Genomic DNA, 24,381 nt, shown 5'->3' with positions numbered 1-24,381 from the left:
AACCATACACATCATACTTTTTTCTGTGACGGTCAGGGGTTTCAAAATGCCTGTTTACGTCCTGGGACACCTTTAGACCATGGCATAGGAAAAGACCCATGTGCATGAAGCCCCTGGCTCTGCAGGTAGATTGGCACACTGTGGTTTCTGGTGGTCTGAGTTCCCCACCCTAAGCCTTGTGCTGCATGGACTCATCATCACCATGACCCTCCCGCTCCACCCTGAACTCAACAGTCTCTGTCTGTTTCAGGATAGGATTTTTGGGCCTTGGTCTCATGGGAAGTGGAATCGTCTCCAACTTGCTAAAAATGGGTCACACAGTGACTGTCTGGAACCGCACTGCAGAGAAAGTAAGCATTCAGGGGTGGTGCCTGTTGGGTTGGGGGAGTCTGGGGTAACCCTAAGGGTGGACATCTCCCCCTGTTGTCTCAGCGTTCTGCATGCAGTAGAATAGAAGCCAAGCTTTTACTCCAGGCAGGTAGAGATATAGATGCCTAAACTTAGGATGTTATTATAAAAACTAAACATTTGTTGGGCGCAGTGGCTCACGCCTATAATCCCAGCACTTTGGGAGGCTGAGGCGGGCGGATCACAAGGTCAGGAGATCGAGACCATCCTGGCTAACACGGCGAAACCCCGTCTCTACTAAAAATACAAAAAAAAAAAAAAAAAACTTAGCCAGGCGTGGTGGCGGGCGCCTGTAGTCCCAGCTGCTCCAGAGACTGAGGCAGGAGAATGCCATGAGCCCAGGAGGTGGAGCTTACAGTGAGCCGAGATCGTGCCACTGTACTCCAGCCTGGGTGACAGAGCGAGACTCCGTCTCAAAACAATAAATTAATAATAAATAAAAACTAAACATTTAAAAATACCCAGGGGGTAAAAAATGAAGGAAAAATCACCCCCTCTGCTGTTACCTAACATAGCTTGTGTTTTACATTCTTGTTTCCATGCCTATGTGAACATACACACATACAGTGAGTGTCATTCACACGGAGCCTGTGGATAGATCCACTTGGTTCTTTTTAGCGGCTGCATGGTGTTCTGCACACTGGAGCGTTGTGCAGTGATAGCAGTGTTTCGTATCTGTGCCGTCCAGTGCAGTAACCACTGTCTATCCACACGAGGGTATTAAACATTGACAACATGAAGTTGTCTAGTACAGCTGAAGAATTGAATTTTTATTTCATTTAAATTAAAATTTAAATAGCCTCATGTGGCTAGTGGCTACTATATTAGACAGCATGAGTTTAGAAGTTCTCAACCTGAGGTGGTGGTCTGTGGCTTCAAAAGGTCTGCATGCCCAGAGATGGAATTCCAAATCCATGAATGATCACTTTTTATAATGGAGAGAGGCAACAGCTCCCACCAAGTTCTCCTCTGAGAAAAGATGAAAAGCCATGGCCTGAAAACAGAAAACTAAAGCACTGTACTCCTGCGTGGAACAAAGGAAGAGAGACTAAAAACTTCCAGCCTCTTAAGATGGCCAGGTGTGGTGGCTCACACATGTAATCCCAGCACTCTGGGGGGCCAAGGCAGGGGATCACTTGCGCTTATGAGTTAGAGACCAGCCTGGGCAACATGGCAAGACTCCATCTCAATTTCTATTAAAATGTGTATATATGGTGGGTTTTTTTTTTTTTTTTTTAAACAGTCTTGCTCTGTTGCCCAGGCTGGAGTGCAGTAGCACAATCTCAGCTCAGTGTAGCCTCTGCCTCCCGGGTTCAAGCAATCCTCCTGCCTCAGCCTCCTAAGTAGCTGGGATTACAGGCACCCACCACCACAACCAGCTAATTTTTGTATTTTTAGTAGAGATGGGGTTTCGCCGTGTTGGCCAGACTGGTCTCAAACTCTTTTTTTTTTTTTTTTTTTTTTTGGTCTCTTGACCCCAAGTGATCTGCCTGCCTCAGCCTCCCAAAGTGCCGGGATTACAGGCATGGGCCACCACGCCTGGCCTAAAAATAATAATAATAATAATGCACATGGTATGGTTGAGCATGTGTTTGTGAAAGGGGTGGGCATGCCCATGTGTGCACAGGAAGGTGCTGCTGGGAGCCCTGTGAACAAACAATACAGCAGCGATAAGAGCTGGAAGGAGGTGTGATTGCTGAAGGGAGTATTGGAACTGATGATTTAAACTTAAAATATTCTAAACAAAGTAAAAATTCACCTCACTGGAATGATGTTCTTTTCAAGAATAACAGGGAAGTGGTTAGAGAGGTGAAGGGGTCTGGAGGAGACAGGCACTAAGGATACACTCAGATACTTGGGCTTCAGGTGCTGGGCATTTGGTTGGCACTATGAGGGCCTATCAGGAGTGGGATCTCAAAGGCCCCATTGGCAGGGTGTTTTGAGATTACGATATCCTTCTGAGACCCTGCTGCTGCCAGAGGGTAGGGTAACCAGGAAATCTAGAGTACATATTTAGTAAAGATTATCTTTAAAAAGCCATTTAATCCTATGATATTCCCATGGAATTTCTAAAAGACTTTTGGTAAAAATGATTCACTGGTTCTCTTAGAATAGCAGGAAACATAGTTTGGATTTTCAGGAAAGAGAGTAATGAGGAGGACCCTCCCAAGCAAAGGTGATGACATGATGTAAAGCTATGTTACTAAAAGTCCACAGGGAACACCAGGCTTTGTGAGGACTGGGCAGCCTGGGACAGCCTCTGATCAGTGAGATATAATAAAGGGCTGGTCATTGAGTTTGGTTCTGAACAACTAATTAGAAGTTTGGGAAAATGCTGATCCTACTTCCTACCACATACTAATATATCCCAAGTTAACTACAGAATTAATTTTTTTTTTTTGAGATAAGAGTTTCACTCTTGTTGCCCAAGCTGAAGTGCAATGGTGCAATCTCGGCCAGGCACAGTGTCTTAAACCTGTAATCCCAGCACTTTGGGAGGCCAAGGCGGACAGATCACAAGGTCAGGAGATCGAGACCGTCCTAGCCAACATAGTGAAATCCTGTCTCTACTGAAAATACAAAAATTAGCTGGGTGTGGTGGCACACAACTGTAGTCCCAGCTACTCAGGAGGCTGAGGCAGGAGAATTGCTTGAACGCAGGAGGCGGAGGTTGCAGTGAGCTGAGATCGTGCCACTGCACTCCAGCCTATTGACAGAGCAAGACTCCGTCTCCAAAAAAAAAAAATGGCACAATCTCGGCTCACTGCAACCTCCGCCTCCCTGGTTCAAGTGATTCTCCTGCCTCAGCCTCCCCAGTAGCTGGGATTACAGGCATGCACCACCACACCCAGCTAATTTTTTGGGTTTTTTTTGTGGAGACGGGGTTTCACCATGTTAGCCAGGCAGGTCTCGAACTTCTTTTTTCTTTTTTTTTTTTTTTTTTTTTGAGACGAAGTCTCAATCCGCCGCCCAGGCTGGAGTGCAGTGGCGTGATCTCAGCTCACTGCAAGCTCCGCCTCCCGGGTTCACGCCATTCTCCTGCCTCAGCCTCCCGAGTAGCTGGGACTACAGGCGCCCGCCACTACGCCCGGCTAATTTTTTTGTATTTTTAGTAGAGACGGGGTTTCACTGTGTTAGCCAGGATGGTCTTGATCTCCTGACTTTGTGATCCGCCCGCCTCGGCCTCCCAAAGTGCTGGGATTACAGGCGTGAGCCACCGCGCCCGGCCTCGAACTTCTGACCTCAGGTGATCCACCCGCCTCGGCCTCCCAAAGTGCTGGGATTACAAGCATGAGCCACTGTGCCTGGCCCAGAATTAATTTTTTAAAAGAAAACCAGAAGAAAATAAATATTAACATAGATCTTTGTAATCTAGAAACAATAAGAATCACACAAGAAGATCAGTTGATTTTTTTTGATAATACTCCCCAACAACAAAAAATAAACAAAATTGAAAGGAATACCAACTAGAAGTACTTGCAGCAAATACGATAGAAGGGTAATACGTTGATTTTATTAAACACATAGTTTGATAATTAAGACGAAAAAATTAGCAGGGTGCTCCTAATTTTAGATGTGAGAATAGGCTCACACCTATAATCCTAACACCATGGGAGTCTGAGGGAAGAGGATTACTTGAGTCCAGGAATTTGAGACCAGCCTGGACAACATAGGCTCCATCTCTACAAAAAATAAAATATTAGCCGAGTGAGCTGGCACCTGCCTATAGTCCCAGCTGCTTGGGAGGTTGAGGCCAGAAGATCTCTTGGGCCCAGGAGGTAGAGGCTGCAGTGAGCTGTGATCATACCACTGCAATCCCACATAGGCAGCAGCAAGACCCTGTCTCAGAAAAAAAAAAAAGACAAAAAAATTGCTCATAAAAGAGGAAACAGAGGCATAAAAAAGGTTCTGTAATCAGGAGTAATTAAAATATATCAAACAAAAAGTTGCCTTTTTTGACTGGTTAAATGATCAGGTAGGAGGAATTTTACATATATTTATGGGCCCTTATTTGTAGTTTTTAAATTACACACTTGGCACTGGCATAACAGGAGATATTGCTGGTGCTCTTTATGAAGTGACGTAGTCTAATTGGGAAGTCATCTGTCTACATTTGTTAAGAGCCTTAAAACTGTTTTAGAACCTGTTTTATTTTACTTGTGGAGACCTAAATTTAAAACAGAAAAGTTTTGTGCATAAAGGTGTTTGTTGGTATCACTTTACAGTGGAAAGCAGGCTAAGTGTCAAACTGCAGGTGAGCCATTAGGTAAATCACAGTGTGTCTCTCAGTGTAGTGTTCTGCAGTCAACCACTATAAACCATAATTATGCCAGAATTATGAAAGATAATACAGATAAATGTGAATCGTAAAATTATTAAAAGTTTGATATAAAATAGTAGGCCCATCCAGCCTGGGCAACATGGTGAAACCCTGTCTCTACAAAAAAAAAAAAGAAGAAGAAAATCAAGCATGGGGCGTGCACCTGTAGTCCCAGCTATTCAGGAGGCCTAGGCAGGAGGATCACTTGAGTCCAGGAGGTTGAGGCTGCAACAAGCCATGATTGTACCACTGTGCTCCAGCGTGGGTGACAGAGCAAAACCTTGTCTCAAAAAAAAAAAAAAAAGCCAAAATGTTAGTGCTTTTAGACACTTCCAGAAGTCTTATTAACCTGACAACAGTGTTGAGAAACATCCCAAAAAGTAGTGGCCACCAGGCGGAAGGGTCCCAGCCACAGCCCCACGTTCCCAGCAAAGTGTTGATAGCTCAAGGCCACAGCCAGGACAGCACAGCAGGGGTGGGGACAGGTACTGCTCACATCCCATTCTTGAAACAGCACACCTTCAGCAGACACTTGTGAAGTAGTTCATCATCCTAGGCACCTGTCATGCAAAAACTGAAGATGGCTGGTAAAAGGCCTCGTGCACTTCCTCAAAAGTTGGGCTCCTGTCTCCATGACCCAGGCTCCCGGCCTCAGCCTCCTGCCTTGGGAGGCCTGCCAGGAAGCCTGGTCAACGCTTCTCTGGCCTGGCTGGCATGTTTGTTGTGCACTGCCTGCAGCTCACGTTAGGATCTGTGACTTTTGCAGTGTGATTTGTTCATCCAGGAGGGGGCCCGTCTGGGAAGAACCCCCGCTGAAGTCGTCTCAACCTGCGACATCACTTTCGCCTGCGTGTCGGATCCCAAGGCGGCCAAGGACGTAAGGACCCCCTCCCTCCCCTCAGCGACTCCGGGTCACAGCCAGGATTGCTGGCTGGCCTCCTCCCCTCCTCCCCTGCACACCAAGTGAGTGTCCACATGTGGGGGGCTGAATTTCCCATGAGGGGCCATCTCCCATTGTGAAGGGTGTTTGCATTAATTGAATACAGACTTCCTTTAATTCCGATCAAAGAATGAATACTACTAGGGCCCTTGGAGTCTGTGCTGAAATTCGTCTTGAACAGGCTTCATGTGTTCTTGTTGAACTGGAAGCTTTGGGACTGAGTGTGCCTTTGGTCCAGGTGCCAGGTTTCTATGTTTAGCTGTCGCTGTATTTGTATATTTTACAAGTTCAAGTGCGGTAGTCATCTTGTTAAACTGGTGACTAGCCTAATCCAAGTAAATCCAAAGAAGCCCCCAAAATAAACCATTGTTTTAAATGGGTTTCTTTTTAATAAAAAGAAATGCACACACTCACATATATTCTTTTTATAGATAAATGGGAACATGCAGGAAGTACTTTTCTATCCCTTGCTTATTTCATTGTTCTTCCCTTTTCAGCTTGATAGAAATCAGGAAATGAGCCAAAACAGCAGCAGGATTCTGATCTGAGGTCTGTAGGGCTCCTGAGCATCTGCCTGGGAGCCTGGGCTATTGCTTCTCCCTTATGTCCCCACAGCTGGTGCTGGGCCCCAGTGGTGTGCTGCAAGGGATCCGCCCTGGGAAGTGCTACGTGGACATGTCAACAGTGGACGCTGACACAGTCACTGAGCTGGCCCAGGTAGCAGCCTTCCTCGGGCTGGCTCTCCAGCATCTTTTCTATCAGAGCCCAAGACCCAGGCTTACAAGAGTGGGCAGTTACTCTAGAGCCAATGCCAGAGAGGGAAGAGGAGAGGCGAGTAGCCTTGGGACTAGCCTATCCCGTGCTCCACCTTTAAACCGCAGCTAGTCTGAACAGCCATGGGCAGTTGCTGCATGGCTGGGATGGGCATCAAGTCCTGGAGCTGCCAGCCTTATGATGAGAAGCAACCCAGGCCGCCCGCCTGGCATTGGGGTTTGAGCAGCTGTCTGCATTTGGCACTGGCAAAGCATCCCTCCTCCCTGAGCATCTGGCCCAAATAAGGGAGTGGGAGTTGGGAACCCACATGTTCTGAGGGGAGCGCAGCATCCACAGGGGAGGTGTGCGTTCAACCAAGCCAATTGACATGGTCGCATCAGGTTCTAGTTGTTGGTCTCTAAGAAATTCCGGGCCGGGCATGGTGGCTCACGCCTGTAATCCCAGCACTTTGGGAGGCTGAGGCAGGCAGATCATGAGGTCAGGAGATTGAGACCATTCTGGCTAACGCAGTGAAACCCCGTCTCTACTAAAAATACAAAAAAATTAGCCAGGTGTGATGGCGGGTGCCTGTAGTCCCAGCTACTCAGGAGGCTGATGCAGGAGAATGGCGTAACCCCAGGAGGCGGAGCTTGCAGTGAGCTGAGATCGCACCACTGCACTCCAGCCTGGGCGACAGAGCAAGACTGTGTCTCAAAAAAAAAAGAAAGAAAGAAAGAAATTCCAAGTCAGTGGATGCCTGTGTGGAGACCCCAGCGTCTCATCACTGCTGTGATTCGGCCTGTCTGACCTGCACATGGTTAGCTCCTGAGTTCAGGTGTCAGCTGTAGGACCTTGGTATGGGTGGCCGTCTTCTCCAGCTCTGGAAGGTGTGATGAGCAGCCGTGGCCACTCAGCAACACTCCTTGTGTCCTGCCCAGAGAGCGCTGGGAGAGAGGAGGCCTCCAGAAGCTGTGACTTTTCTTTCCAGGTGATTGTGTCCAGAGGGGGGCGCTTTCTGGAAGCCCCCGTCTCAGGGAATCAGCAGCTGTCTAATGACGGGATGTTGGTGATCTTAGCGGCTGGAGACAGGGGCTTATACGAGGACTGCAGCAGCTGCTTCCAGGCGATGGGGAAGACCTCCTTCTTCCTAGGTAACACGCCTGCACCCGTCAGGCCTGGAGCCTGGGGCCACATCTCCTCTGTATCACACTGATGACAGCGTCAGTCCCACACGGCCTTTCTGCCGGGGGCCCCAGGGAAGGTTTCCTTTCACCTGCATAGTCAGTGCGTGGAAGGAGGAAGAGCCCAGTCTGTCGGGGGCAGGTGAAGGGGGCCTCCCCTGGAGAGAGGTGGGTCTGAGCAGAGGTGAGCGTGGGCAGAGAAGCCCTGTCTGTGGCATTCTTGGGCTGTGACCGTGAGTCTTTGCCCTGGGCAGGTGAAGTGGGCAACGCAGCCAAGATGATGCTGATCGTGAACATGGTCCAAGGGAGCTTCATGGCCACTATTGCCGAGGGGCTGACCCTGGCCCAGGTGACAGGCCAGTCCCAGCAGACACTCTTGGACATCCTCAATCAGGGACAGTTGGCCAGCATCTTCCTGGACCAGAAGTGCCAAAGTGAGTTGCCTTTGGTCCCTCTTCTTGCATTTGGTGTTTGATTAGAACAGGGGACTACGTCAGGGGTTCAGTGAGCATGAAAGATGCCCCTCCCTAGTCAGTCCCTGACCCTGGCCAGAGGAGGTTCAGAAACACAGTGGGCGGGATTTGGGAATATAGGCTGGGAGCTCCAGCCCTCAGGTATCTAAGAGTGTGGGAGAGGCCGAGAGGCCTAGGCTGTGTCGAACAGAGCCTTGAATACGTTTTAGGTATTGACACCTGATGGACTGTAGGTGGTTTTTAATTTCAGGTCCTTGGCTTTTGTCTGATACTGGCTTTTTCTCCTCAGATATCCTGCAAGGAAACTTTAAACCTGATTTCTACCTGAAATACATTCAGAAGGATCTCCGCTTAGCCATCGCACTGGGTGATGCAGTCAACCATCCGACTCCCATGGCAGCTGCAGCAAACGAGGTAGCGTAGCTTGACAGAGTGTGTGGCCCAAGCCCCAAGGCCCTTCAGTTTCTTTTTCTTTTTCTTTTTCTTTTTTTTTTTTCTTTTTTTTTTTTTGTGATGGAGTCTCACTCTGTCATCCAGGCTGGGGTGCATTGGCGCGATCTCGGCTCGCTGCAACCTCCGCCTCCTGAGTTCAAGCATTTCTCCTACCTCAGCCTCCTGAGTAGTTGGAATTACAGGTGCCCACCACCACAGGCTAATTTTTGTATTTTTAGCAGAGACAGGGTTTCTCTATGTTCAGGCTGGTCTCGAACTCCTGACCTCAGGTGATCTGCCCTGCCTTGGCCTCCGAAAGTGCTGAGATTACAGGCATGAGCCACCACACCCAACCATTCGGTTTCTTTTTCTTTTTCTTTTTTTGAGACAGAGTCTTGCTGTGTCACCTCAGATGCCCGCCACCACGTCCGGCTTTTTTTTTCTTTTTTTTTTTTTTTTTTTTTTTTTTTTTTGTATTTTTAGTAGAGACAGGGTTTCACCGTGTTAGCCAGGATGGTCTCGATCTCCTGACCTCGTGATCTGCCCGCCTCGGCCTCCCAAAGTGCTGGGATTACAGGCGTGAGCCACTGTGCCTGGCCCAGTTTCTTTTTTTATTCCCTTCCCTCTACTTAGTTTAGCTTTTCTTTGTTCTTTTTCTTTTTTTCGAGACAGAGTCTCACTCTGTCACCCGGGCTGGAGTGCAGGGATGTGATCTCAGCCTCATGCCTCAGCCTCTCAAGTAGCTGGGATTACAGGCATGTACCACCATACACAGCTGATTTTTGTATTTTTAGTAGAGATGAGGTTTCACTATGTTGGCCAGGCTGGGGTTCCACTGTGTTAGGCAGGATGGTCTCCATCTCCTGAGCAAGATGTTGAAACCCTGTCTCTACTAAAAATACAAAAAATTAGCTGGGTGTGGTAGCAGGCACCTGTAATCTCAGCTACACGGGAGGCTGAGGCAGAGAATTGCGTGAAACAGGGAGGCAGGAGGTTACAGTGAGCCTAGATCGCACCACTGCACTCCAGCCTGGGTAATAGAATGAGACTCCATCTCAAAAAAAAAAAGCAAAAGAAAGCGGCTACAGCCTTCTCCGGCTTATTGTTTTCATGGTATGTATATTTTTCCATGCATTTCCTCTCTTATTTATGTCTAAATTGTGTCTTTCGCAGACAGCATGTAATTGGGGCTTGGATTTTTATCCATTTTGATGGTATCTGCCTTTTAATTAGCATGTCTATTAGCATTTTTCAAATGACATTTTAAGCACTTATACATGCACTTTTTTTATATTTGGGACAGTCTCAGCAGTGGCGCAATTATAGCTCACTGCAGCCTTGACCTCCTAGGCTCAAGCAATCCTCCCACCTCAGCCTCCCGAGTTGCTGGGACTACAGGCGTGCATATCTGTATCCAGCTTCACATACACTTTTGAAAAGTTTTTTAGGATAGAAGTTCTACTTTCTTAGCTCATGTTCATAGAATTTGAATCTAAAAAAAAAAAAACTGAAAAACATTTGTCTTTACCATATGTTTACAATAAAAGTGACACTTTGCAAAACAGCAGCTGTATTTTTCAAGTACTATCAGCTGATACACTATTTTATTTTATTTATTTTATTTTGAGACAGAATTTCACCCTTGTTGCCCAAGTTGGAGTGCAATGGTGCAATCTCGACTCATTGCAACCTCTGCCTCTTGGGTTCAAGCGATTCTCCTGCCTCAGCCTCCCCAGTAGCTGGGATTACAGGTGCCTGCCACTACTCCTGGCTAACTTTTTGTGTTTTTAGTAGAGATAGGGTTTCACCATGTTGGCCAGGTTGGTCTCAAACTCCTGACCTCAGATGATCCACCCACTTCAGCCTCCCTAAATGCTGGGATTACAGGCGTGAGCCACCGTGCCCAGCCACTACTGTTCTGTTGACACCTGGCTTTTCATAGTGTAATTCTCTATTCCTGAATTCTTTTTTTTTTTTCCTTTCTTTTTTTTTTTGAGACAGAATCTCACTCTGTTTTCTTTTTTTTTTTTTTTTTTGAGACAGAGTCTCGCTCTGTAGCCCAGGCTGGAGTGCGGTGGCCGGATCTCAGCTCACTGCAAGCTCCGCCTCCCGGGCTTACGCCATTCTCCAGCCTCAGCCTCCCAAGTAGCTGGGACTACAGGCGCCCGCCACCTTGCCCGGCTAGGTTTTTTTTTGTATTTTTTAGTAGAGACGGGGTTTCACCGTATTATCCAGGATGGTCTCGATCTCTTGACCTCGTGATCCGCCCGTCTCGGCCTCCCAAAGTGCTGGGATTACAGGCTTGAGCCACCGAGCCCGGCCATCTCACTCTGTTTTCCAGGCTGGAGTGCAGTGGCATGATCTCAGTTCACTGCAGCCCCCACATTTTGGGTTAAAGTGATTCTCCTGCCTTAGCCTCCTGAGTAGCTGGGACCACAGACATGCACCAGCACACCTGGCTAATTTTTGTATTTTTAGTAGAGACAGGGTTTTACCATTTTGCCAGGCTGGACTTAAACTCCTGGCCTTAAGTGATCCGCCCGCCTTGGCCTCCCAAAGTGCTGGGATTACAGGTATGAGCCACTGCCTGCAGCCTTGTTCCTAAATTCTGACTTCTGTCTCTTGTCTGTTTCAGCATTTCAGAGTACTTATTTCATGACTCTTTCAGATTACATTACTATTTCAAGTCCCCCCTGTTCATTCGACCTGTGGATTCTCTCTGGATAGTAGAATTCCCATGTATTTATGTATTTTATAAGTCTTTTTTGATGAAAGCTCATTTCTTTTTTTTTTTTGAGATGGAGTCTCGCTCTGTCTCCCGGGCTGGAGTGCAGTGGCTGGATCTCAGCTCACTGCAAGCTCCGCCTCCCGGGTTCACGCCATTCTCCTGCCTCAGCCTCCCGAGCAGCTGGGACTACAGGCACCCGCTACCATGCCCGGCTAAATTTTTTGTATTTTTAGTGGAGACAGGGTTTCACCATGTTAGCCAGGATGGTCTCGATCTCCTGACCTCGTGATCCGCCCATCTCGGCCTCCCAAAGTGCTGGGATTACAGGCTTGAGCCACCGCGCCCGGCCGAAAGCTCATTTCTGACTATAGTTATTTCCCAAGGGTTTCATGTGGATTGTGCTGGGAAAGCTGCTCTTTGAAGTGACTTCCAGGTTGCCTCCACTCTGACTGCAGGATTCATTGGCTTGGAAGCAGAGTTTTTAGGTTACTTTCTCAATGCAGCTCGGTGCTTTCCAGCCATTTCAGTTCAGAGCTTAGGCTCTGTACTGTTAGGAGTTCAGAGGTCAGGTTCTTAAGGTTAACTGGTGCATTGACCTTTAGTAGTTGTATTGATATGTGGTTTGATTTGGAGCTAGCGTTTTTATCATTTGATTTCTGTTTGTTGCCTTTGTCTTTTGTTTGTTCCTCCTTTCTTGCTTGCTTTTTAGAATTCCAGTTTCGGCTGGGCACAGTGGCTCATGCCTATAATCTCAACACTTTGGGAGGCTGAGGCAGGCAGATCACCTGAGGTCAGGAGTTCGAGATCAGCCTGGCCAATATGGTGAAACCCAGTCTCTACTAAAAATATCAAAAATTAGCCGGGCATAGTGGCTAATAAAAATTAGCCGGGCAAAGAAACAAAAAGAGGTCGGGCGCGGTGGCTCACACCTGTAATCCCAGCACTTTGGGAGGCCTAGGTGGGCGGATCACGAGGTCAGGAGATCGAGACCATTCTGGCTAACATGGTGAAGCCCCATCTCCACTAAAAATACAAAAAATTAGCCGGGCGTGGTGGCGGGCACCTATAGTCCCAGTTAGTTGGGAGGCTGAGGCAGGAGAATGGCGTGGACCCAGGAGGTGGAGCTTGCAGTGAGCCGAGATTGCGCTACTGTACTTTAGACTGGGCAAGAGAGCGAGACTCTATCTCAAAAAAAAAAAGAATTCCAGTTTCATTTATCTGTTTTCTTTTTTACTTTGCCTCTTTACATTCATTTTTTAGTGGTTATTCTACAGATTGCAATATAAATCCTTAAAATAGAGTTAATCTTGCCAGGCACGGTGGCTCATACTTGTAATCCTTGTAATCCTAGCACTTTGGGAGGTCGAGGCAGGATTGTTTGAGCCCAGGAGTTTGAGACCCCCATCTGTACAAAAAAAAAAATACAAAAACTAGCTGGGCGTGGTGGCGAGCACCCTATTCCTAGTTACTTGGGAGGCTGAGGCAGGTGAGGCAGGAGGATTGCTTGAGCCTGGGAGTTCAAGGATGCAGTGAGCTGTGATCGTACCACTGCACTCCAGCCTGGGAAACAGAGCAAGACCCTGTCTCAAGAAAAAAAAAAAAAGATAATCTTGTACCATTTCCCGTTAAATGTAGAAACTTTGCAACCACATAGAAGCATTTATTTCCCCCTCCCTCATCTTTTAAGGCAGGGTTTCTCAACCTCGGCACTACTGTCATTCTGTGTGTGGGGGCTAACCAAGCACTGTAGGATGTTGGGCAACCCACCTGCCAGACACCAGTGACATAGTCCTTCTCGGGTGACAGAAAATGTCTCCAGATATTACCAGATGTCTCCTGGGGGCAGAAGCACCACAGGTGTGAGAACTCTCACTCTGAGGTATAGGTGGGTCCTGGGTGTTTCATCTGCCTTTGTTTTATTTATTTTTTTATTTTTTTGATACAGAGTTTTGCTCTTGTTGCCCAGGCTGGAGTGCAGTGGCACAATCTTGGCTCACCGCAACCTCCACCTCCCAGCTTCAAGCAATTCTCCTGCCTCAGCCTCCCAAGTAGCTGGGATTACAGGCATGCACCTGGCTAATTTTGTATTTTTAGTAGAGATGGGATTTCTCCATGTTGGTCAGGCTGGTCTCGAACTCCTGACCTCAGGTGATCCACCTGCCTCGGCCTCCCAAAGTACTGGGATAACAGGCGTGAGCCACCACGCCAGGCCTCATCTGCCCTTGTTTTAAACCCACCAGGCAACACTGTGATTTTTAAAGCAGTCATGTGTATTTTATTTTTTATTTTTTCCAAGACGGAGTTTTACTCTGTTGCCCAGGCTGGAGGGCAATGGCATGGTCTCAGCTCACTGCAACCTCCACCTCCTGGGTTCAAGCCTTTCTCCTGCCTCAGCCTCCTGAGTAGCTGGGACTGCAGGCGCACGCCACCACGTCCGGCTAACTTTTGTATTTTTAGTAGAAATGGGGTTTCTCCATGTTGGCCATGGCTGGTCTTGAACTCCTGACCTTGTGATCTGCCCACCTCTGCCTTCCAAAGTGCTGGGATTACAGGCGTGAGCCACTGCGCGTGGCCAGTCATATGTATTTTAAAGAAATTAAGAGAAAAGGCTGGCATGGTGGCTCACCCCTATAATCCCAACACTTTGGGAGGCCCGAGTGGGTGGATCGCTTGAGGTCAGGAGTTGGAGACCAGCCTGGCCAACATGGTGAAACCCTGTCTCTACTAAAAATATAAAAATTAGCCAGACATGGTGGCAGGCGCCTGTAATCCCAGCTACCTGGGAGACTGAGGCACAAGAATCTCTTAAACCTGGGAGGCAGAGGTTGCAATGAGCTGAGATTGCACCACTGCACTCCAGCCTGGTGGACAGAGCTAGACTCCGTCTGGAAAAGAAAAGAAATTAGTAGAAAAAATAATTTTAAGTTTCTCTAGATTTACCGTTTCTAGTAAACTCTATCACTCCCTAAAGAAGAGTTTCTCTCTGGTGTTACTTCCTTTCCACTGAAAAAACTTTCTTTGGAATTTCCTATAATGTGGTTCTGCCCAGTGACAGTTTCTTTTACCTGAAAATGTTTGTATTCAATTGTAACTGTGAACTGTGAGCTGAAAGTTATATCTGAGCTGCAGTGAACCTCAGTTATGGTGGCTCTTGCAGGACTACTTAATGTAAAAAACAAAACAAAACAAAAAAACCCACAGCCCACAGCTAATTACGTAGGAGGGACCCATGTGTCCAGCCACATTGCGTCAGCATGGCCCTATTGCCTGTCAAGCAATGGCTTTTTAGTTCTTTTCAAGCTTTTTCATATTCCACTAGTGTCTCTGGGGCAGGTGCTGATTGCCAGGCACTGTTCTGCACTCCGAGTACATTTTGGTGTGCAGCTCCCTCCATCTCTCCCAGGAACACTCACATTTAACTGGAAGCGGGTACAGAATTAGCACATAAGCAGTTAAAAAGGTCAGAATTTCAGAGTGTAAGAAATACAAGTAAAAGACAGAGATGACTGGGTAAAGTGGTGGGCGCAGCTGCTGCTTCATTTGGAACAGTTGGCAAAGGCCTTTGAGCTAAGAAAGAACCAATGATAAGTGAGTGAGGGAAAAGCATTCCATGCAGAGGGAATAGTAAGAACAACAGCCCAGAGGATAACATGGAAAGGCTTTGGAGAGTGATCTGCAGGAAGGGACATTAGAGACATTATTAAATTATTAATAATGCTGAATGCTTTTTTTTTTTGAGACGGAGTTTCGCTTTTGTCGCCTAGACTGGAGTGTGATGATGTGACTTCGGTTCACCGCTCACTGCAACCTCTGCCTCCTGGGTTCATGCAATTCTCCTGCCTCAGCCTCCTGAGTATCTGGGATTACAAGCACGCGCCATTGCAGCCTCTGTTTTTTGTTGGTTTTTTTTTTTTTTTGAGACGGAGTCTCGCTCTGTTACCCAGGCTGAAGTGCAGTGGTGCAAGCTCAGCTCACCGCAACTTCCGCCTCCCAGGTTCAAGCTATTCTCCCACCTCAGCCTTCCGAGTAGCTGGGATTACAGGCCACCATGCCTGGCTAATTTTTTGTATTTTTTTTTTTAGTAGAAATGGGGTTTCACCATGGTAGCCGGGCTGGTCTCAATCTCCTGACCTTGTGATCTGCCCACCTCGGCCTCCCAAAGTGCTGGGGTTACAGGCGTGAGCCACTGTACGTGGCCCTAATGTTTGTATTTTTATTAGAGATGGGGTTTCACCTTTTTGGCCTGGCTGGTCTTGAACTCCTGACCTCAGGTAATCCACCCACCTCAGCCTTACAGACATGAGGCGCAGTGCCCGGCCAATGCTGAGTGCTTTATATCCCATAGTACATGTCATTCTCACAAGAACCCCTGGGTACTATTCCCTCTCCCAGAGCAAGAAGCACAGTGGCTGGGGCCCAGAGAAACAGGTGCTTCGTGCAAGGTCAAAACAGGATTCCTACCTAGACAGCCTGGGCTCCAGCACTGCCTGCTAGCCTCATCCGGCACTGCCTCCAGGAATCACATCTAGGTCTTAAAGGCAGCTCTGGGGCCAGAGACTGAGCCATCTCTTTTTTTTCCAGGTGTACAAAAGAGCCAAGGCGCTGGACCAGTCCGACAACGATATGTCTGCCGTGTACCGAGCCTATATACACTAAGCTGTCGACACCCCGCCCCCACCCCTCCAATCCCCCCTCTGACCCCCTCTTCCTCACATTGGGTCAGGGGCCTGGGACTTCATTCTGGACCAGCCCACCTGTCTCCATTTCCTTTTATACAGACTTTGAGACTTGCCATCAGCACAGCACACAGCAGCAGCCTTCCCCTGAAGCCGGTGGGGAGGGGACGAGTGTCAGCAGGATTGGCTTGTGGGAAAGCTCTTGAGCTGGGCACTGGCCCCCGGACGAGGTGGCTGTGTTCACACACACACAAACACACACACACACAGACTCGCCCCTGGATAGAAGCTGCCCAGAAACTGCTGCCTGGCTTTTTTTCTTCCGAGCTTGTCTTATCTCAAACCCCTTCCAGTCAAGGAACTAGAATCAGCAATGAGAGTTGGAAGCCTTCCCACAGCTTTCCCCAGAGCGAAGAGGCTGTAGTCACGTCCACATCCCCACTGATTTCCCTGCAAGGAGAGGCCTCGGGCCCAGATGAGCCAGTACAGACTCCAGACAGAGGGTCCCTTGGGCCCTCCAACCTCAGGTGATGAGCTGAGAAAGATTTTCACGTCTAAGCGTCCAGTGTGCACCCAGCGCTCCATAGACGCGTTTGTGAACTGAAAAGAGACTGGCAGAGTCCCGAGAAGATGGGGCCCTGGCTTTCCAGGGAGTGCAGCAAGCATCTGGCCTGCAGGTGAGCTTGGAGGTCCAGCCCTCACCGCCTCGAAGCCACGCCCCAGACGCCACTGCCACGGGCGCTCCTCCCTGGGCTGTTCTAGTATTTGGATTTGCATTCCAGCTCTTGGGAGGGGGTCCTCAGGGCCACTAGTGATGAGCCATGAGGAGTGGGGGTTGGGGGCGCTCCTTCCTGTTTCCGTTAGGCCACAGACTCTTCACCTGGCTCTGAAGAGCCACTCTGACCTCGGTCCCCTCCCAGTGGTCCCCCCTTCTCCAGTCTGCCCTGCCAAGCCCCCTGCATGCCCACCACTCTCCATCCTCCCTCCTCGCCCTCTTCCTCCTGTGGAGACAGTATTTCTTTCTGTCTGCCCCTTCTTTGGCCCAGACCCAGCCTGACCAGCGATGAGCATTTCTTAGGCTCAGCTCTTGATACGGAAACGAGTGTCTTCACTCCAGCCAGCATCATGGTCTTCGGTGCTGCCCGGGCCCGGGGTCTGTCGGGAGGGAAGAGAACTGGGCCTGACCTACCTGAACTGACTGGCCCTCCGAGGTGGGTCTGGGACATCCTCGAGGCCCTACATATCTCCTTGGATGGGGACCATGGGGGGCTTGGGATGATGCAAAAAAACAAGTCACCCAAGGGATGTCAGTTTTGTATCCCTCTGCATGGGTTGGATTTTCCAAAATCATAATTTGCAGAAGGAAGGCCAGCATTTATGATGGAATATATATATATAAGGTGGCCACACTGGGGTGGGGTCCTTCCCCCTCACAGCTTTGGCCCCTTTCACAGATAGAACTTGGGTTAGAGAATTGCAGATGAGGTGGGGGAGGGCAGGGAAGATGCCTGTCGGGTTGTTAGCACAGTTCATTTCACTGGGATTTTGAAGCATTTCTGTCTGAACACAAAGCCTGTTCTAGTCCTGGCAGGACACACTGGGGGTGGGGGAGGGGGAAGATGTGGTAATGAAACCGGTTAGTCAATGTTGTCTTAATATTGTTGACAATTCTGTAAAATTCCTTTTTATGAATATTTCTGTTTAAGCTATTTCACCTTTGTTTTGAAATCCTTCCCTTTTAAGGAGAAAATGTGACACTTGTGAAAAAGCTTGTAAGAAAGCCCCTCCCTTTTTTTCTTTAAACCTTTAAATGACAAATCTAGGTAATTAAGGTTGTGAATTTTTATTTTTGCTTTGTTTTTAATGAACATTTGTCTTTCAGAATAGGATTGTGTGATAATGTTTAAATGGCAAAAACAAAACATGATTTTGTGCAATTAACAAAGCTACTGCAAGAAAAATAAAACACTTCTTGGTAACACAGCTGTGCCGCGGGAGTCCTGCTTCCCTCGCCCTCGGCAAGATGGGTGGGAGGAGAGGGCAGCTGCGGGGCCGGGATGGGTTTTCGGGACCTCAGCGTCTGGGAGAGACGGACCTGCAAGCGGCGGCGAGGTCCGCTGCGGGGTTGGAAGCGCGACCAACTGAGGCCAAGCAGGGCAATAGGGAGGCGGAGCGGGAACAGACTGTCCTGCCGCCCAATCAGCGCGAGTGGAGCAGCGCGCCCTATCATAGCCTGGGGGCGACACGGAAGCTCCGCCCCCGAGCGGCCGCCCCAGGCTGGTGCCGGCCGCGTCCCTGGCCAGCGGGAGCGAGCCTGACTCGCGCAGCCGCCGGCCGCGTCCCTGGCCGGTCGGAGCCGGCCTCACTGGCGCAGCCGCCGGCCTCGTTCCAAGGCGACCGGAGGGTTTCGCGAGCCGAGGCGGGCCGACAGGAGCCGGCCAATCGCGAGCACGGAGCCGGCCTGGGGGCGGGGCGGGGCCCACTCAGCCAGTCAGGGGCGGGGGCGGAGCCAGACCCCGCGGGCGGACGCGAGGACTGGAGGACCGAGGACAGAAGGATTGGTGGACCGGAGCAGCTGCCGGCGGGGAGGGCGCTTGGCAGCGGCCTGCGGCCATGGCCACCGTGATGGCAGCGACGGCGGCGGAGCGGGCCGTGCTGGTGAGGCGCGCGGGCCAGCGGGCGGGCTGGCGGGGCGCCGGGGCCAAGCGTGACCGCCGGGTCTGTCCCGCAGGAGGAGGAGTTCCGCTGGCTGCTGCACGACGAGGTGCACGCTGTGCTGAAGCAGCTGCAGGACATTCTCAAGGTAACGATCCGTGCCCTGCCCCGCCGGGCGTGGCGACCCTCCCTCCTCATCTCCCTGGCTCCACCTGGGGCCCGCGGCTGCGTCCTGAGCGCCTATTGCGTGCGGCCGCCGCGGCTTTCAAGCAAGGCCCCGCCTCCGCGAACTCGAGCCGACCTCGTTACACAAGCACCTGTGTGCGGACAGGGGCGAGTCCTGACGCGGGCGCTAGCAAGGGCCTGAGTCCCGCCCGGCATCGGATCGGGGAAGGCCGCCTTGGGAGCCAAATAATTCTGCCTCTGCCTGGCAGTGTGACCCTCGGCCAAGTCACTGAACCTCCCTGGGCCTCCCTTTTCTCATTTGGCAAAAGGGAGATAACAGCACCCGCTTCGCGAGGCTGTAGTATAGATAAATGAGCCAAGCAGCTCACAGAAGTGACCGGCGCAGTGCTTGCTGTGGCCCAGGACCGCGGGTTACCCTGACTACTGCCTTGTTCCCTGACTCTGCCCCTTGCCCGTTCCCCCCTCAACCAAGCCGGGAGGCTGTCTCTGTCCTGTCTTCCCCGAGGCGGGCACACAGGAGGTGTTCAGGGAATGTGGGGTAAACAGATCAGGCTCACGGTTAGGTGCCCGGGGTGCTTGGGCAGGGTCTTCCCACCCCAGCTGCAACTGAGGCCAGGCTACCTTGTTCCTTCCCCCCGCTGACGTGGAGGGAGGGGGCCTTCTGGAAGGAGCACTGGGCCGGGCCTGAGTGGGCACTACCAGCTCCCCTCCTTCCCTCTGTGCCACAGGAGGCCTCTCTGCGCTTCACTCTGCCGGGCTCGGGCACTGAGGGGCCCGCCAAGCAAGAGAACTTCATCCTAGGCAGCTGTGGGTGAGCCTGGGCTGGGCGGAAACCGGGGAAATGGGTACCTTGGGGGGTAGGAGGCATGGCCACAGCCCTGTCCTGCAGACCAGCTGGGTGTGCGATGGGACAGGAGGGGCAGCCCGCCGGGAGGGAGGGCTGGGTGGTGGGGGTGGTGACCACAGGCACCGCTCTGACGCCACGTGTTACAGCACAGACCAGGTGAAGGGTGTGCTGACTCTGCAGGGGGATGCCCTCAGCCAGGCGGTGAGTCCCCCAGCCCTGTCCCCTCCCATCCTGCCAGTGGGGAAGAGCATGGGGGCTCCCACATTCTCTCTATACAAGCCCTGCGACTCTGAGCGGGACCCTTGATGTCTCTGGCCTCAGTTTTCTGCTTTGGAAAATGACAGCAGCCCTCACACCTCCCCCGGGATGGGTGTGCGGATTCAGGAGGACTTGCAGGAGGGGGGGTTCTTTGCACACGGCCTGGCCTGGTGTCTGGACCAGTGAAACATGGGCATTGGCGGATTAGGCTGGCCACACATCACAGTTGAATCAGCCAACGCCTGAGCTCCAGTCTGCACCCAACCCTGTGCCAGGCACCAAGGCCTGGGGGGAGGCCCCCCTCCTGGGCTCCATCTGTAGATGCTAGATGCACCCCATTCGCACAGAGCCTCACAGAGGCTGCCTTCTGTTTTCCCCTTCCCCTTTCTTCACCTCTTTCAATTTCACTCCTTCGTGGCTCCTCTTGGGCCTGTTTTCCTGTTTCCTGATCTCCCTGTTCACCCCCCAAACGGCCAAGGCATTGGGAGACTCTCTGCCCTACACAGCAGCCAAGGCCTGAGCCACCACACACCCCATTTCTGCCCCACACTTAAGGGCTCAGAGTGGCTGTGGCAGGAGGCGCCCCCCGTGCCCGTTTCACCCCACTCTTGCCTGTCAGGACGTGAACTTGAAGATGCCCCGGAACAACCAGCTGCTGCACTTCGCCTTCCGGGAGGACAAGCAGTGGAAGCTGCAGCAGGTGACCCCGCCCCTCCTGGCTAGTGCTCAGCCGCAAGGACAGGCGGCGGCAGGCCCACCACGGGGCCTCCCTGGCAAGGGCCTAGCCCTGGGGATCTGTGGCCACAGCAAGCCTGGGAGGGTGTTTCCTAGCAGCAAAGCGGGGGGCAGGTGTTTCCTGAAGCCCTGGAGCCTGCGCCACGTGGGGAGGTGGAGAACCTGGCCTGAGAGCCCAAGGGCCACATCGGGACTGTGATGTCCCCACAGCAGCTGGCTTGATGAGATGGTTCAGAAGCCCTCTAAAAAGTCACTCCCTTGCCCAGAACCTCCAGGGACTTACCATGGCTCTGGGGATGAGGCCCGTGCTCCCTGGCAGCTCCTGTGCCACTGGCCCTGGCCTCCTCTCCTGCCCCCCCCACCCTGACTGTCTCCATCTCAGGGCCCTTGCCCCTGCCATATCACCCTGTTTGCTTTCCTCCACAACTTGCACAGATGTCTTGGACAATACTGTCTGTCCATCCCTTAGAAAGGAGGGGGCAGCCCACTCAGGCAGAGACCGGGCCTGCCCCAGGTGATGCCAGGCGCCCATCACCTGGCCGGGACCTGGCCCTCCGGGGCACAGAGATGACAATGTGGAGAGTGGAATGACCTGGGGCAGGCAGGCAGGCAGCACCCACCCTCCCCTCCTGGCTGCATGGAAGCTGGCGTGGCCCCTCTGGATGATCTCTGCTTCCAGATCCAGGATGCAAGAAACCATGTGAGCCAAGCCATTTACCTGCTTACCAGCCGGGACGAGAGCTACCAGTTCAAGACGGGCGCTGAGGTCCTCAAGGTGAGCTCCCCCGGGGCCTGACTTTTGGGCCTATAGGGTCCCACGTCCTGGATCCGGAATCACACCTGGGTTCCAATCCCAGGGCCTCCGCTTGGAGCTGTGCAACCTCTAAGCACTTACCTGCCTACTCTGTGTCTCCATTTTCTACCTGTGGGGTCAGGGGCAAGCTGCAGTAACCGTTCGCCATGATAATTCAGGTCATGGAGCCCCCAGTAAGCACTCGGCACATACCGCTGCTGGCAGCAGCAGTGAAAACCTTCACATTAACCGCATGGCACATGTGAAGAGCTGACTCAGGTGCCTGACCTCACGCTTGAGTTCTGCCCCTGACTCACTGTGTGTCCTCTGGTGGCTCACCTGCCCTCTCTGGACCTCGGTTTCCTCACACGTAGAACCAGATAGACTAAGATCCCCTCAAGAACTGTAGCCACCCTAGGGTGCTGCAGCCCCCATGCCCCCAGTCAGCTCTTACGTGTTTCCTGGGAGCCACATCACCCTGGTACTCATGGCCACGGCTGGATGGCATGAAAGCTGGGGCTCTGAGGAGTCTGCCAGGGCTCTGCTCCACGGCAAAGGGAAGGGATGGGCTTCAGGTGGTCCCACCATCCACCAGCTGTGACCCTGGCTTACCCTCCTGAAAACCTCAACCCAGCCATCCATCGCCTCCTCCAGGAAGCCCTCTCTGACTTTTTGCAGCCAACCTTTGTTGCCTGTACCCCTGTCGGCAAAGCCTGTGCCCCTGGGACTGACCTCCCAGGACCTTCCAGTCCCCATTGATTCAGCTCCTGGGACCCCTGTGCAGTGAATCAGCCCTGTCCTGACTGACATCAGTGCAGATGTCCTGCCCTCCCCCACACCCAGCTGGAGCCCAACCACCTGTCTTTTAACAGGCCCCTGCTGCTGGGTCCTGGGAACTGTAGCCACTGGGCGGGAGTGGGAGCTACCATATCTGTTGTTCCCTGACGCATGGGGGCCCGGGAGGAAGCAAAGCCAACCCCGCCCCTCCCTGCAGCTGATGGATGCAGTGATGCTGCAGCTGACCAGAGCCCGAAACCGCCTCACCACCCCCGCCACCCTCACCCTCCCTGAGATCGCTGCCAGCGGCCTTACGGTCAGTGTCCCTGCCAGCCCCTGCCCCAGGAGAGCCGTCCCCACAGCAGGGCCCAGCTTGCCCTCAGGATGGACAGCAAGGGGTGCCACCCCCCAAATTATAGTTAGAATTCTGTCTAGGCAATTTTCTGGTATGGGGTCCTTGGCTTCTGTCCTGTGCCCCCAAAATACGTTAACCCTGTTTGGGGTTAGTGGTTCCCAAACCTGACAGCACAGGAAGGTACTTGGGGCACCTGGGAAAAGTCTGGAAGCCCCCCGTTCATGGGAAGAGCATCTCTGGGGTGGGGACTGGAGTCCCCTGCAGACTCCATGAATGACTGCAGAGCCCTGCTCCATCCAGCCTGGGTTGGGAGCTTGGGAGGGTCTCATCCTACCTGCCTCCCGCAGCGGATGTTCGCCCCCGCCCTGCCCTCCGACCTGCTGGTCAATGTCTACATCAACCTCAATAAGCTCTGCCTCACGGTGTACCAGCTGCATGCCCTGCAGCCCAACTCCACCAAGGTGAGGAGGGACTCCTGCCCGGCCCGCTGCCCCCCACGCACACACCCTGCAGGGCCTGATGGGTCTGGTGCCGTTCTCCCTAGAACTTCCGCCCAGCCGGAGGCGCGGTGCTGCACAGCCCTGGGGCCATGTTGTAAGTAGGCAGGGGAGAGGGGTCCAGGCATGCCCACCCCATCCCTCTGCACCTGGAGGGCCGGGCCCCCCCTCAGGGACCCTCTCACCGCCCACAGCGAGTGGGGCTCTCAGCGCCTGGAGGTGAGCCATGTGCACAAGGTGGAGTGCGTGATCCCCTGGCTCAACGATGCCCTGGTCTACTTCACCGTCTCCTTGCAGCTCTGCCAGCAGCTTAAGGACAAGGTGGGGTCTGGGCCGAGCACCTTCATTAGGGGAAGGGCTTCTAAGGGTCCTTGCCACACCCTCAGAGTGCGCTAACCTTGGGGTCTGGTGTACCCTTACAGTGGGCAGGGGTTGTGAGGGCCCTGCCCCACCCTCAGAGCGCCCCAATCTTGGGGTCTGTTGTACCCCCACAGTACTGCTAAGCAGCAATGCCCTGTCCTGACATACCGTCCTTGGGTGACCTTGACATCTCCCCTGGGCCATCCCATCCCCTCCATCCAGCCACTCACCACACCCCTCTCCTTGCAGATCTCCGTGTTCTCCAGCTACTGGAGCTACAGACCCTTCTGATCACAGCACCCAGGAGCTTGTCTCCAGGAAGGCAGCCCGTCCCCTCATACCCGCCCCAGAGCACCAGCCAGCACCAATGCCAGGCTGCTATTTATCTCTCTGTCCTACCCCCTCCCCTGCCTAACACATTTGCACTGCTGGGAATGGACACTGGAAGCACCAGGAGGAAGAGAGGCTAGTCTGGTAGGGTAGTGGGGAGGTCCGGAAGGCGGGGCTGAGGGCGTCCCACATTCCCAACCCCGCCCTTCTGGTCACCATGGGAATCTCTGGACTCAGGACAGGGCCAGGCCCAGGGCTCTCCTTCCTCTCCCCTTCGCTGTCCCCTCCCCCTGGAGGGTGGGGGGTGGCACTAAGCTATGAGTCCCAGGGGACAGTCAGGAACGGCACAGACAAAGCCACCCCAGGAGTGAGTGCAGTGCTGGTTACTGTGTTCCATAGCCCCGATCCAGGGCCCTCTAAGAAATAAAGATCATCAGATTCCACCTGGAGCCGTGTCTGTCTGTCTGTCAGAGTGGGGACCCAGGCAGGCGGGGGGTCCCTGGTAGTCAGTGGCCATCAACTTTAGGAGCCAGCCGTCTCCCCTATTCCCAGAGCCTGGCTTCCCCACTCCTTGTGCCATGCAAGGGCTGGACACAGAACCCACCTTCGAGAGAGGACGGGTTCTCTCTCGTCCTCTCTGCCAAGAGGCCTGGGGGGTGGTGACAAGAACTCCACC

The 24,381-nt window shown here is 52.2% G+C and overlaps 2 protein-coding genes across 7 annotated transcripts in view; both read left to right on the top strand.

The window, feature by feature from the left end:
- GLYR1 (glyoxylate reductase 1 homolog) overlaps positions 1 to 17,895 on the top strand; it is a 45,899-nt gene extending 28,004 nt beyond the window's left edge. For 2 of the 6 annotated variants that reach the window (XM_037989882.2, XM_037989879.2), the window contains 7 exons: positions 251 to 350; positions 5,514 to 5,606; positions 6,285 to 6,386; positions 7,411 to 7,573; positions 7,858 to 8,037; positions 8,366 to 8,490; positions 15,818 to 17,895. In XM_037989882.2, the coding sequence (XP_037845810.1) occupies positions 251 to 350; positions 5,514 to 5,606; positions 6,285 to 6,386; positions 7,411 to 7,573; positions 7,858 to 8,037; positions 8,366 to 8,490; positions 15,818 to 15,892 (838 nt within the window). In that variant the 3' untranslated portion in view covers positions 15,893 to 17,895. Of the gene's footprint in view, positions 1 to 250; positions 351 to 5,495; positions 5,607 to 6,284; positions 6,387 to 7,410; positions 7,574 to 7,857; positions 8,038 to 8,365; positions 8,491 to 15,817 lie in introns of all 6 variants that reach the window. The other 4 variants (XM_037989881.2, XM_007984610.3, XR_005237724.2 and 1 more) reach the window with 3 other exon arrangements.
- Positions 17,896 to 18,415: 520 nt separating this feature from the next.
- On the top strand, positions 18,416 to 24,154 carry ROGDI (rogdi atypical leucine zipper). Its single transcript, XM_007984622.3, has 11 exons — positions 18,416 to 18,570; positions 18,644 to 18,715; positions 19,482 to 19,564; positions 19,747 to 19,801; positions 20,478 to 20,558; positions 21,273 to 21,368; positions 22,381 to 22,479; positions 22,866 to 22,979; positions 23,063 to 23,112; positions 23,210 to 23,336; positions 23,625 to 24,154. Exons 1-11 carry the CDS (start codon positions 18,526 to 18,528, stop codon positions 23,664 to 23,666), a joined length of 864 nt encoding a protein of 287 aa, XP_007982813.1. The 5' UTR covers positions 18,416 to 18,525; the 3' UTR covers positions 23,667 to 24,154.
- Positions 24,155 to 24,381: the final 227 nt, after the last annotated feature.

Source organism: Chlorocebus sabaeus, chromosome 5 (genome assembly GCF_047675955.1).
Source record: "Chlorocebus sabaeus isolate Y175 chromosome 5, mChlSab1.0.hap1, whole genome shotgun sequence".
Lineage (NCBI taxonomy): Eukaryota > Metazoa > Chordata > Mammalia > Primates > Cercopithecidae > Chlorocebus > Chlorocebus sabaeus.
This window is presented reverse-complemented; position numbering and strand designations above follow the sequence as displayed.